Genomic DNA, 13,504 nt, shown 5'->3' with positions numbered 1-13,504 from the left:
GTATCTACCCTATGAAGCACCTGGCCGTATTTATTTAGAACTTACGAGCTTCAGTTTCAGAAGCAAAGAATTAGCCTGAGGATGGCACTGAGGTTCCTTGGCTGGACTCTGATGCGGCCTAAGAAAGGCTCGCTGAAGTCCTGAGCCTTCCTCTTCCTCACACCTCCACTTCTGACCATTGACCCTAAAGGCTGTAAGGCAGCCCCATCAAAACCTTAAAGGTATCTCTGGAAAAAGGTGGGGGTGAAACCAGGGAGAAATCACACGATGGCAGAGCTGAACAGATGAAATTGAGCAGTGTGACAGCACAGACTACCTCGAGGGGGCCACCAAACAGAGCACCCGCGTTTACCGCTTCCTGAGGTCCTCATAGGTGGTACTAGCCTGCCATAGGTGGTACTGACCTACCATCCATAGGGAGGACAGCCCTGGATGCTGCTGTCCCTCTGTCTGGTGTTACCCTCCCCGCGCTGCAGATCATAGAATCACAGAACGGTTTGGTCTGGAAGGGACCCTAAAGATCACCCAGTTCCAACCCCCTGCCATGGGCAGGGTCACCTCCCACTAGACCAGGCTGCTCCAAGCCCCGTCCAGCCTGGCCTTGAGCACCTCCAGGGATGGGGCATCCACAGCTTCTCTGGGCAATCTGTTCCAGTGTCTCACCACCCTCATAGTGAAAAATTTTTTCCTGCTATCTGACCTAAATCTCCCCTCTTCCAGTTTGAAGCCACTGTCCCTTGTCCTATCACTACATGCCCTTGTAAAAAGTCCCTCTCCGGCTTTCCTGCAGCCCCCCTTCAGATACTGGAAAGCTGCTATAAGGTGTCCCCGGACACTTCTCTTCTCCAGGCTGAACAACCCCAACTCTCTCAGCCTGTCCTCACAGCAGTGGTGTTACAGCCCTCTGATCACCTTTGTGGCCTGCTCTGTACCTGCTCCAACAGGTCCATAACCACCTTGTGCTGAGGGCTCCAGAGCTGGAGGCAGCACTGCAAGTGGGGTCTCTCCAGAGCAGAGGGGGAGAATCCCCTCCCTCGACCTGCTGGCCAGGCTGCTTTGGATGCAGCCAGGCCTTGGTGGAGGCCAGTGCCCTGTGCCACAGGGCGGCCTCAGATGGAGAGCACAGATCGGAGAGTGACAGGCGGCACTCGGGGAGCCTAAGGGGCCAAGGGAGCCTGGGGCCGGCTTGCGGCAGGGCCTGGCTGCCGGCAGAGGGGTGCCCCTGCCCCGCTGGGAGGCTGGCTGCGGCCAGGCCGGGGAGAGCCGTCGGGCGGGGGCTGTCGCCGGCGGGCGCCCGGCCGTGGCTGCCTCAGGGACAGGGACCGCCACCGCCGCCGCGCCGCGCCGCGCCCCACCCCGCCCTCACACTGCCGGCCCACGCTGGCCAATGGGCGCCCAGCTCTGCACGCACGCCCCGCCCCGTGCGCCCGCTCTGACCAACGGGAGCTGAGGCGGCTCGGAGGGCTCTCCCCGAGGCCCGCTCCCCGGCCGTGCCGGCGTGGAGCGTTCCACCCTGGGAGAGGGCAGCTCCGGCGGGCTCTGGGCTGAGCCCGGCGGCTCCAGCGCGCCCCGGCGATATCCCTCCTCTTTGTGCCGCCTTCTAAGAGTCCTCGTTTAGCAGGACGGGCCCGGTGTATTAGCCCGCTCCCCCTCTCACGTTCCCCCTTCGCACCCCGCACCCCCCCCCGCGAGGATCAAAATGGACTCGGCCGCCCGCGTGTCACGTGGGCGGCGTGTGCCCTATGAGGCCGGCGGCGGCGTCGGCCATTTGTCTCTGTGCGGGCGGCGAAGCCGGTGGTGGGATGAGTTCCGGCCCGGGGATGCTCAGCCCCGGCGCCACCATGACCCTGCGGGTCTGTGCTGTGGGCCTGCGCCCCGAGGTGCCCGTGGTGTGGCTGTGGGGGCTGCTGGGTGAGCACAGTGCTGAGTACATCCGCCTCCGCAGGGAGATCCAGGCGGCGGTGGGGCCGCGGCTGGCGGCCACCCCGAGCCCCGCTGGGCTGGCGGCTGGAGGGGCTGAGCTGTGCACCGGGGACCTGGGCCTGGTGGAGGTGGTGGGGCTGTGGTACCGCTGCTGTGTGGTGAGTCGTCATGGCCAAGTCTACCGTGTGTTCCTGCTGGATGAGGGCTGCACCGTGGTCACGTCTGCTTATTACCTGGCACGGGGCTGCAAGGAGCTTTTCCGCCTGCCACCGGAAGTGTTGAGCTGTATTGTGGCCAATGTCATGCCCTCCGGAGGCCCCAGGGGGTCAGACAGTGGGGATGCCCCAGGCTCCACCTGGACAGTGGAGGCTATGGAGTTCCTCAGCTACCTGCATGGCAAGGAGGTGTCTGGCCTGGTGCAGGCAGTGGTGACGCCACAGCTCATAGTGCTTGAGCTGCCCCGGCTTGTGGCCCAGATGCATCACCTGGGCCTGGCCAGGCAGGTCCCTCCCAGTTGGTTCTGCCAGGTGGTCAGGCGTAGCCTGACTTATAGCCACTTAAGGAACAACCTCAAGGTGCAGCCTCCACCGTGTTCCCTTGTGACTTCTGTAGCGCCACAGCTTCTCCATGGTTTGCTGTCGTATCAGCCTATGTCACCTGCCTTGGATTACTTCTACCCGCAGCTTCGCTTGGATGTGACAGAGCCTGTTGTAGTGACCCACGTCTCTGACCCACACCGCATCTATTGTCAGTTGCAGAGCCTGTCCCAGGAGATTCGTTGCCTTTCTGATACCATGCGCCACGCTCATGACCAGTGGGCGCAGGATTTATTACCCAAAGTGGGCTCACCCTGTGCTGCCTGTGGCAGAGATGGCCAGTGGTACCGTGCACTCCTGCTGGATCTTATTGCTGGGGAGCAGGACCAGCAAATGGCTCTAGTGATCTTTGTGGACTATGGCAGGAAGGAGACTGTCATCAGAGCTAACCTGCGCCATTTGCCTGTTGAGTGTTTTCGCATGCCTGTGGTGACTTATGCCTGTGCTCTTCAGGGTATCTCAGATGGGGGTCGTGGCTGGTCCCCATGGCAGATCGATGAGCTGAAAGCGTTGGTGCTAGGCAAAAGAGTGAGTGCTCACATCAAAGCCTTTAACTCCTTTGAGCATTGCTATTATGTGCGCCTGTATGGGGAAAATGGCATCAACTTGAACCATCTTTTTGGGGTACAGGCTTGTTGCCATACACAGGTCAGCCAGATTGAGGCTCGGGAGCAGCTGGAAGTAGAAGAATACACAGCTGAAGAACTGGAGTTGCCACCAGGAGCACCTCCTGTTGCTTTAATGCATGGAGATTTGTCCTCTGCTCCTGTAGTTGGTGTGCATTTGAAGTTAGGTACGTTCCATGATGCGCAGGTCTCCTATGTCCGAGACCCATCCGAATTCTGGCTGCAACTCCATGAGCATTGCCGTCTCCTGAGACAGCTGAGGCAGCGTATGTGGAATTTCTACTCCCATGCCACAAAGCTGGATGGTGCTGGGTGGGACCTACAGCCTGGGTCCCTTTGTTGTGCTAGTGGGAAAGAGGGCGTTTTTTATCGAGCTGTGATCACCAGGGTACTGGACAGTGGGGTAGAAATACACCTGGTGGACAGAGGCAATACCGAAACTGTAGATCGGTGTGCGGTAAAGGAGCTGCTCCCACGGTTCAGGGAACTACCAGCTTTAGCTCTGAAGTGTTGTTTGGCAGGTGTCTCCCCTATGAGAGGGAGTTGGAGTGAAGCATCTGTGTCTGCCTTCAGAGAGATTGTGCTGAACAAGGGACTAAATGTTCACTTTTTGAGTGCACAGGGTGACAAATACATGGTTGAAATGTTTGACCAGTCCCAATTAGGAGAGAAAAGTGTAAATAAACTCATGGCCCAGGAAGGGTACGCTGAATACCAGAGGTGTGAAATACCCGAGACTCTCCAGAAATCATGTGTTAAGGCTGTGAGCCAGGCCTCTTCCCCAGCACGTGCTGGGGAGGAAAAGCAAATAAATGCAGAGAAGAGGCTTAGAGAAGGATCTGATCTAAAGAGAAGTGATAGAGCACTTAATCCTTATGGGGCTGCGATGGTCAGAGAGCACCCTGTTGCAGCCATTCACAGTTCTAAAAGTAGTGAATCTCTTACTGCTCAGAAGTATGAGGGCAAGGAAAACCTGCCCATCTCTTGGGGACTGAATTATGTGGAAATGAAGCCAAATTCCTCTTATGGAGGTCAATTAGAAGTGGGAAGTACTGTTAATGTGATTGTATCATATGTTGAAAATCCTAATTATTTTTGGTGTCAGTTAAGTAGAAATTGCCATGATCTTAAGGTATTAATGGCTGAAATTCAGGAGTATTGTAAAAATTCATCCCACCCACATACTTGGCCAAACTCTGTGTGTTTAGCCCAGTACTCAGAGGATGAAAAATGGTACAGGGCTTTAATTATTAGTGAAGTTACTTCTGCAGAAAAAGTAGAAGTCATATATGTTGACTATGGCAACAGAGAGTTGGTCTCTCTAACAAACCTCCGCTCAACTAATGAACGCTTTCTTAGGTTAGAGGCTCAGGCTTTCAGGTGCAGCCTTTACAATTTAATCCAACCAAATGGTCATGATCCTTTTGCATGGGATGAAGAAGCGATTCAGGCTTTTCAGGAGTTTGTTGATACTTCATCGTCTCACTTTGAACTGAAGTGTACAATATTTGCCTTGGCTTCGATAAACAATAAGGAGCTATTTAACATTGTAGATTTAATGACACCTTTTCAGAGTGCTTGCTGGTTTCTGACTGAGAGAGGCATGGCCAGGCCTTTGTCTCCTCAAAAGTCTCTGGTATCCTCGGTTCAGCTTCATTCTTACTATTATTCTATGCATGGTATCAAAATTGGGAGTGAGGAAGATGTTTATATCACACATGTGGAGGATCCATGGACATTTTACTGCCAACTTGAAAGATGTGCAGATGTCTTAGCACAGCTTACCGATAGCATCGGTCGCTTAAGTGAAACAATGACCAGCTTAAAAACCTTGCAGAAGCCTGGGAGACTGTGTCTAGCAAAGTATACTGACAATCACTGGTATAGGGGAGTAGTTATGAAAACAAAACCTAACACGGAAGTCTTCTTTGTGGATTTTGGGAACACAGAGACAATAGAGAAAGATCATCTGCTTCCTTTACCCAGGGATGCTTGTGATGTTTTGCTTTTGCCAATGCAGGCCATAAAGTGTTCCTTATCTGATATATCTAATGTTCCCAAAGAAGCTACAACGTGGTTTAAGGAAGCTGTCCTAGAAAGGCAATTAAAAGCAATTGTGGTAGCAAGGGAATCTGATGGTAAACTGTTGATTGAGTTGTTTGACGGTAAAACTCAAATTAATGCAAAACTGAAGGAGGAGTTAAGCTTGATAAACAATACAGGACTGTGTAGGCTTGTAGAAAATGAAACTTTGTGCTCTAGAAATACAGATGTGAATGAGACTGCGGAGTCCCCTTTAAATGCAGGCAGGCCTCCTGAAAATAAAAAATGCGGATCTGAAGCCCAAGGAGGAGAGGGGAGTCGCAAAAGGCACGTCAAAGAAGATGTAAACCTTCTGCAGCCTGCTACTAAGGGAGATCTGGTAGCTGGAGTACTAGGATCTGAGGACACGCTTAGCAGTAAGAAGGATGCTTTTTTGTTAAATAAAGCAGGGGAGGAGTCTCTGCTCTCCATCCAGATGGATGCACAGTCAGATATTAAATCTGATGCTGAAGGCGGGTGTATAATGCTTAAAAATGTATCTGATGTGCTACAACAGAAGATAGTGCCAGCTCTTAAAGTGTTAGTGTATGTGTCTCATGTAAATGATCCATTGGATTTTTACGTTCAACTAGAAAGTGACGAGGCTCAGCTTAACAGAATTTCAGAAAGGTTAAACAATGGGACACAAGTACAGAGCCCTTGTGGACAACTTTTCCAAGCAGGAGACTTAATCAGTGCTGTTTATTCAGGAGACAGCCTGTGGTATCGAGCTGTAGTAAAAGAGAAGGCTTCTGACAGTTTAAGTGTACAATATATCGATTATGGTAATACTTCAGTAATTAATGTTGATCAAGCGCACAGACTCCCTGAAGACTTGTCATCTATTCCGGCGATAAGCATTCACTGCTTCCTAGGTGGGCTTAAACGCAAAAAAAATACAGACCGGGCAGAGAAAGCAGTGCTTTACTTCACTGAGAGAACAAGTGACGTTCTGCTAACATGTGAATTTGTGGAAAAGGTTGAAGACAGATGGGAAGTTATTCTCAGTGACCATCAAGGTATAATAACAGTGGATTTAGCTGATGAAAATCTTGCAAGTAAGAAAAGATCTTGTTCAACGGAAATACTTGATAGAGCGAACAGTGATATGGTAACCGTGCGTGAGCCTTTGCTTCCTCAGGCACAAAAGGAAATTTCCAGTGGAAGCGATTGTAAATCACTTATCTGGAAGCTTCCAGAGGCAGGTCAGGCTGTAAAAATTTATGTCACAGTGGTAAATGGTCCAGAATATTTTTGGAGTCGTGGTGCGGATACAGAAGACATGAACTACATAGAGGAAAAACTAGAGGAAGCTGAAAACCTTGGACTAAACTCTTTGAATGATTTCAGGTCTTGTATTAAGAGTGGTGATATCTGTCTGGCAAAATATAGTCAAGATGGAAAGTTCTACAGAGCTGAAGTCAGCAGCGTAAAAGGTGACAATGTAGTTGTTAGACATGTGGATTACGGCAGTGAGGAAACTGTTAGCTTGGAGATGGTCAGACAAATTCCGTGTGAATTGCTCAAAGTACCTAATCAAGCATTTGCTTGCTGTCTGTCAGGTTTCAATTCCTCAGAGGGCTCGTGGCTCAGTGAAGCAAAAGAGAAGTTTTATAATATGACCAAAGACCTCTTATTAGAAGCTGAAGTAGTAGAAACTCAGGGAGATAAAACTTCTGAAGTCCCTCTGTCTGTTGTCAAGCTGGAAGCTGCTGGCAAGAGTATTAATGAAGAGATGAAGCCGTTTTGGAAGGCTAATAAAGGAACTGGTGACAATGCTTTCTCAAGCCTTGAGAACCCCTTAAAGGGAAACAGATGTTCAGACAATGATATGGGTCTTTGTCTTGAAAGAGAAACTACTGCTGTTTGTGGGTTAGCTCAAGAAGAAAGTGAAAGTGCTTTACTTTGTTTTGAACCTTCCCTGCGTGTAACTTCTGGGTGTTTAAATACAGAAGAAGCAAATGCATCAGTGGGAGCTGTTGAGTATATGTCTGGGAAGGCCGATGACGGCCGTGAAACAGCTGGGCATCAAAGCAACTTTGATAAAGAGATACCTCTATCTGAAGGAGAGAGTGATAACAAAGTATTACTAGAACCAACGAGAAGCTGCAGTCTTCACGTTTTGGGGAGTGAAATGAAAGCTGCAGAACAAGAATTATCTGAGGTACCATTTCGAGAGGACGCTGAGCTGAAAGCAGAACTGACAGGCAGTGCTTCAGCAGCCCGTCTTTTCCTAGGAGACAAACAGGACAAACTGCAAAGATTGCCAGTGCTCCAGGTACAGTTGTCTTCAAGCGATGAAATGGGGACACTAGCAGATCTGGATCAATTACAAATGCGCTCTTCGTATGATGATCTAAAAGAGCTCATACTGGAGCTAGAGGCACTTTCAATGCAGTCCTCCTTTGGTGAAGAAACAAAGGAAGCTTTGGGGACACACGCATTTGAAACGCAGAAAGCTTGGGGCAGTGAAGCAAGAGAGAAAGTGTTGGAACAGGAATCGTTTGAGCTGCCAGTTGTGAGTGAGGAGACGGGGGAGTTGGCAGCTCTAAAATTTCTTGAAACCTTACCATCACTTAATGAGAGAGAGAACATGGTGCCTTCAGTTAGTGATGGAGAGAAGACAGTAGAGCTGATTCCATCTGATGTTCAGCTTGCTTTGGGAGAGAAGGCAACGAAACTGGGATTGAATTTGCCTGGAACTCCTAAAGCAGAAGCTATAGAAGAAGATTGGATGGAAGTAGAGCCTTCTCCCCTAAGGCTGTCTTCATCTGAGAAGCAACTGGACCTGAAGACCGATGACGTGCTGTCAATGCTAGGTGCTGAAATTGAGCAGCTTCTGGAACTGGTGCTGCCTAATGTGCAGCCTTCTCGGGAAGATGGGGAGGAGGACTCATTAGGGTTGGAACATGCTGCACTGCAAAGTTCTGCAAATAGGGGAAGTCAATTTTCATTTCTTACAAAAGACTTAACAAATCAGAGGCCTGTTCACACTGTAAAATCATGTGACTGCAAAGTTAAGAAATGTAAGGAGTGGCAGAAGAAGAAAGAGGAGTGTTATGTGGAAGAATGGATGAAACAAGACTTGACTGACTCACTTAAAGAATCTGCAAATACACTTGTGCTGTCTTCAGACTGTAAACCTGGGGATGAAGAAGTAGAAAAGAAGCAAAATGAGAACTTGGCTGACTGTGGTGCAGGTAAAGTATCTGATTTTAAGGACTTAAATAATTAAAATGTTGTGCACGTTCAAATGTGAGAATGGCTTTCTTGTAGAAACCTTATTTTTATTCCCTAATAAGTTACTATATTAGTGTTAACGTCAGTATGCTTCAATTGGTTAAAGACATCAGACTAAGTGTAGTATATCACTGATAATAATGTGACAGTCTAACAACGACCAATCTTGAGAGGTCAGTGATTTTACGTTGGAAATCTATTTCTGAACACAAAATGCATTTTCAAGACTGTTCAGGATGACAAATTTAACTTTCAAATATTTATTAAGTAAAAGTAGTTTGGAGGGGGGCAGGGGAATATGGCAGTAGGGCTGTGAGGTATTTGAGTTTTTTGGAGGTGTTTTGTGTGTGTGTGTTTTTTTTTTTTCTTCCTCCTTCATTGATATATCATCACTTTTGCAGAACATGATGAGTATACTTGTAATCTGAAGGGTTTTGCTGTTGGTTCCAAATGTGTGGTGTGGACCTCTCTAAAATGGTGCGAAGCTCGCATTTTGGAAGTATCTGAAAAAGGTACCAGGGTAAGTATGGTTTGAATCCTCTTTCTGCGTGCTTAAGATCCGGTATTTCTTTGGCCTTCCTCCAAACTTTGAATATTTTACAGAAGTCTATTACAGAATTTAAGACTTAGTATTGCAAAGGCTGGTTCTGGTCTTGCAGACGATGTGAAAACAGCAGTGCCTCAAAGAGAGCTGATGCTGTATGTCAACACTTGATATTCCCTTCACATCTTCCCCTGCATTAGCTGGGAAGACTGAAGGATCTGGCTCTGGTTTGAGATGCATACTCATATGTGTGTGCTTCTATCTGGCCTGCAATTAATACTCTGCTATGGAGCTGTGTACCATTAAATGCTCATGAAACTCGGCATTGTTTGATGAATTAGTGCTAGAACAGTAGAAACTTGGGAAGAAATTGAAATTATTCTGCAACTAATAAAGAATACACAACTATTCCTACTTCAGTGAAATGTGTATTCAATTAGTGGATGGTGGGAGTTAACTTTAACAGTAGGTTATAATCTAATGGGCTACCTTGTTCTACGGCTGTTTGAGCAATGGAATAAATGAGAAGTCCTCCAGTTCAGGGTGAGTGTGCGTATGTATACACATATACTTAAATAAAAGGGCCTTTAAGTTGTAATTTAAGGTTGCAAATCCAAAAGATCATTTCGTAAAAGTAACTTTTTGTAAGACGGAATGCCTGAGATCAGGGAAGCCAGCCCTTTTGCTATGTATTCCTTATGTATCTAGAGTTAACCTCAGCTGTATTCAGATGAGTGTCAGGTACGTAGTGATATCCCTGTCCATCAGTTTCCTACTGATTCTGATCTAGTAGGGGTTTTCCAGCCTTCCTCTCTCACCATACTTGGGTTAGGAGCCCAGGAGAGCCTTCAGCAGATTCAGTAGCGATATTCAGCTTTATTAGAGGTTACTTTGCTCTTCCTTGTGAGATCCAGACTGAAAGTCTTCTCAAAGGCAGGGAGTCCTCGATTGTGTTTTCCTACTACTATGCCTTATTTCCTGGGTGTATTCTCAGGATTCACTGCCGTGATAGATAATGATTTGGCTCTGTCTGTACAGGTCTTGATTCTCTCCAGTGGCAATGAGGAGATTGTGGATCCTGAGAATGTCTGGAATGTTGTTCCTGACTGGGCTTGCAGATCGTCTGAGGTATGGCCGTGTGGTGGTGGATTGGGCAGGGGATAGTACCGATTTTTGGAAAGGGCGCTCTGAGTTTAGTTGTGATTCTGTGTCACCATGAAAATTAGAAAGGTGAGGTAGCATTAATCTAAATCTGTGCATTCACGCCAACCACTAGAAGCACAGTATTTTAATTTAAGACCGCAATTGTCCTTACTTCTCTAATAGATCTCTATGGAGACTATAGAAATTTGTCTAAATGTATTATATAACTGATATAACTTATGTGAACTATTTATATAGATTTATATAAACTGTCAGCCATTTGGCCTGAGGAGTGTGAATTCAATCTGGGAATAGATTAATGAAAACAGTTTGAAGGAAGAAACGCTACTGTAAGACTACTATTAATCCAGAACTGTAGAACAATGCTGCTGATACGTGGCTTTTGACAGATCATGCTAGTAGAGCATGTAACTAACTGGTAATCATGAAAAATACTTCTATTACGAAATAATTAGGAAATGATAATCAGGTTTTCACCAGTGTTCTTCATGAAGTATCAATGAGTGAAAAACTCATGTCTGGAACCCAAAACTCAGGTTGTCAGCTGTGCTCCTGACGACAACAACGGAATGAATTCACAGTTCATTCTTAAATGCAGTTTTTGCATCAAAGCAAAATGTGGGCAGAAGATTTCTGTAGTGAGTCATAAGGGGATAAAACAGTGGTAAATAAGAGTCCAGCAGTGCTGATGTAAAAAGTTAGTCTAGTATTAAAGGAAGCGCCTCACTGGAAAACGATCTTGGCAATAGTGCCAGCTTCCTAAGAGAATCCCCTTTTGTTTAGGCAATAACCCCTGCAACAGAAAACTTGCAGTCCTTACCAGAGGAGTCCTTACTTCAAGGTAAGACTACCTTAAACCTCTGAAAGAGGTTGCGTACTTCATGTTTGGACGCTTTCTAATTTTCTAGACAATGCTCTATTTTAGAAAAACAGTGGAAACTTGTTAAATTATTATGTATTTACTCTAATACTGTTGTAATTTCTTTGTAGCATTAGCTTTTGTGCTGTCAGTTTAATGGTGAATACATGCAATGAAAGCTGCTACTCTGTCTTGCTTAGAAATCAATTTTGTATTTATTTATTCAGCCTAGTAGGTTGAGCCTCTTGAACAAGCTGGGGTGGTTACATTTTTGATAGTGTCAGATTTTTGATAGTGTCAGATTTTTGATAGTGTCAGATTTTTGATAGTGTCAGATTTTTGATAGTGTCAGATTTTTGATAGTGTCAGATTTTTGATAGTGTCAGATTTTTGATAGTGTCAGATTTTTGATAGTGTCAGATTTTTGATAGTGTCAGATTTTTGATAGTGTCAGATTTTTGATAGTGTCAGATTTTTGATAGTGTCAGATTTTTGATAGTGTCAGATTTTTGATAGTGTCAGATTTTTGATAGTGTCAGATTTTTGATAGTGTTTTGAGCAGCAGCCACCAGCATGCTACTCTTGCTTGTGTTTCTGAGGCAAGGTGAGCGACCGCTAGGCAGGCTCTACTATGCATTGTAGTTTAGGTGCCACAATCCCTTAATAGATCTTGATCTATGAATCTAAACCCATAATAATATCATCTTAGTTGTTGTAAGGATAGCTTGTGAATAGTGCATGTACATCTTCTGTTACTTCAAACTTTTGAAGTGTTACTGGTGAACACCTAGTGTGTGTACTGAAGAAAATAGTACAGGTTCTTTCTGATTATATATTATTTCTTTAATCTATGGAGTCATAGGAGTCTCTGGAGGTGCTCAAAGCAGGGGCAGCTAGATCAGATTGCTGAAGACCTTCCTTTCAGGTCCGGAATCTATCCAAGGATAGAGACTCCAGAACTTCTTTGGGCAACTTGTTCCTGTGTTTGACCAGTGGTTGCGTGATAAGTAGAGATAGCATTTGTGTTCTCAGTGATTGAACTGGTAATTGTATTCCAGTACAACTGTACTGGAGGCTGACTGGTTTGTGGCTAACAAATAATGAAGGCCACAACAGATATATAGTTACCTGTTAGGCAAAAAAGTAGTTAAAAGAACTTGATTAAAGTGTTAAAACTGGTGAATCTACAGATCCTCCCTCAATTGTATCGCTCAAATACAGGATTGTTCTTGATCTTGCTGTTTGTGGTTTTGATAATACTTTTACTGTTTTTACCACTTCATTTTGGTTTTTTTTTCCTGTTTTTTGGTTGCTAATTTTTATTGTCCACATTTGCCCACTGTCTGTGTTCTTGAATATTCTGCACGGTGTTAGTGTATGCACCCTCAGGAACAGTGCAGAAAATGTGAGCTAAGGGCATGCAGCCATATGGCATAGAACTGGATCTTGCTGCACGTGTGGGTCACTGCCTGGAAAGGCAGTTTGAGTAGAAGGTACTTGATCCACAGGATGCAAAAACTCCTGCAGTGATGTATGTTAAGTCCACTGAGGGATGGAGCGGCTTGAACTCGTAACTGAAATCTGGGAGCACTGCTTGCTTTGTCTTCTTGGGCAGCTCCGTTGTTTCAGCTGTCTTATCCTTATACAATAACTTTGCATAAGCATAGTCTTTTTAATATGATCGATTTGTTGATGACATTTAGTCTGAAGCCTTGTAGAGCTACAACTTCAGACATTAATGCATTTATACATGTTTATAGAAACATATTGATGGGTCTAATCTGTCTTTATTCCCTGCAGAAAAGCAAACTGGCTGCAGTTCAGATTTAGCTGAAGATCCTCATGTTCTTCAACACTCCTGAAACCAAGTGACACATTCACCATGTGAAGCTGAACAGGTGCCTGTGTACACAAACATTCCCATGGAAATGTATTTTCAGGGGAACAAGAACACATTGAGGGTTTCTTCTACCGAACTGAACAAATGCCTGCCACTACCATACTTCCCTGTCAAGGAACAGTGCTTGTTGGTAGACCGTTATTGTCAGCTTGGCTTCTGACAGCTTTATTTTCTTTACTTAAGTAAGAATTAGTCTCTTGACTGGCATTCCTTACTGAACGTGTGTGTGCACTAACTTGCATCTAGCTGTTGGTGGGTGGTTCTTGAATAAAGGTTTCTTGTGAGTTGCTGTACAGGCTACTGCGTTGCACAGTTCTGCTTTCTGTTTGCTTTTTGAAAAGTTGCATTGTTAAGTAGTAGGTTTTTTTCCTTAAGAAAAGGTTAGGGTTTCTTTTTTTTTTTTTTCCTTGGGGCAGGGGGAGATTTTTCTCTGTAGGGAAACAGTTGTTTGGGGTTGAAGCCTTGCACTTGGTGCTGTTATGAAGCGCAATGGAAGAAGCTGGAATAAAGCTTTGGCTAGCATACGCTGATCGGTGTTTTGTTAATGACTTGTGTTCTTTCCCTATGCAT

At 45.9% G+C, this 13,504-nt stretch overlaps 1 protein-coding gene across 1 annotated transcript; it reads left to right on the top strand.

The window, feature by feature from the left end:
• Window positions 1–1,802: 1,802 nt before the first annotated feature.
• On the top strand, window positions 1,803–13,346 carry TDRD6 (tudor domain containing 6). Its single transcript, XM_074582029.1, has 5 exons — window positions 1,803–8,427; window positions 8,869–8,987; window positions 10,050–10,139; window positions 10,959–11,016; window positions 12,835–13,346. The coding sequence occupies exons 1-5, from the start codon at window positions 1,803–1,805 to the stop codon at window positions 12,894–12,896; spliced, it is 6,954 nt and encodes a 2,317-aa protein (XP_074438130.1). The 3' UTR covers window positions 12,897–13,346.
• The last annotated feature ends 158 nt before the right edge of the window (window positions 13,347–13,504 follow it).

Source organism: Larus michahellis, chromosome 3 (assembly GCF_964199755.1).
Source record: "Larus michahellis chromosome 3, bLarMic1.1, whole genome shotgun sequence".
In the NCBI taxonomy this organism is placed as follows: Eukaryota; Metazoa; Chordata; class Aves; order Charadriiformes; family Laridae; genus Larus; species Larus michahellis.
Note: the sequence above shows the minus strand (reverse complement) of the source record. Positions and strands in the feature narration are given on the sequence as shown.

What these genes read in the sequence shown, in the direction of transcription:
- TDRD6 (XM_074582029.1), top strand. Translation starts at nt 1,803, where the DNA reads ATGAGTTCCGGCCCGGGGATGCTCAGCCCCGGCGCCACCATGACCCTG. An exon ending in TATCTGAAAAAGGTACCAGG is followed by an intron (nt 8,988 to 10,049) that starts GTAAGTATGGTT and finishes CTGTCTGTACAG; the next exon opens with GTCTTGATTCTCTCCAGTGG. An exon ending in GGGCTTGCAGATCGTCTGAG is followed by an intron (nt 10,140 to 10,958) that starts GTATGGCCGTGT and finishes CCTTTTGTTTAG; the next exon opens with GCAATAACCCCTGCAACAGA.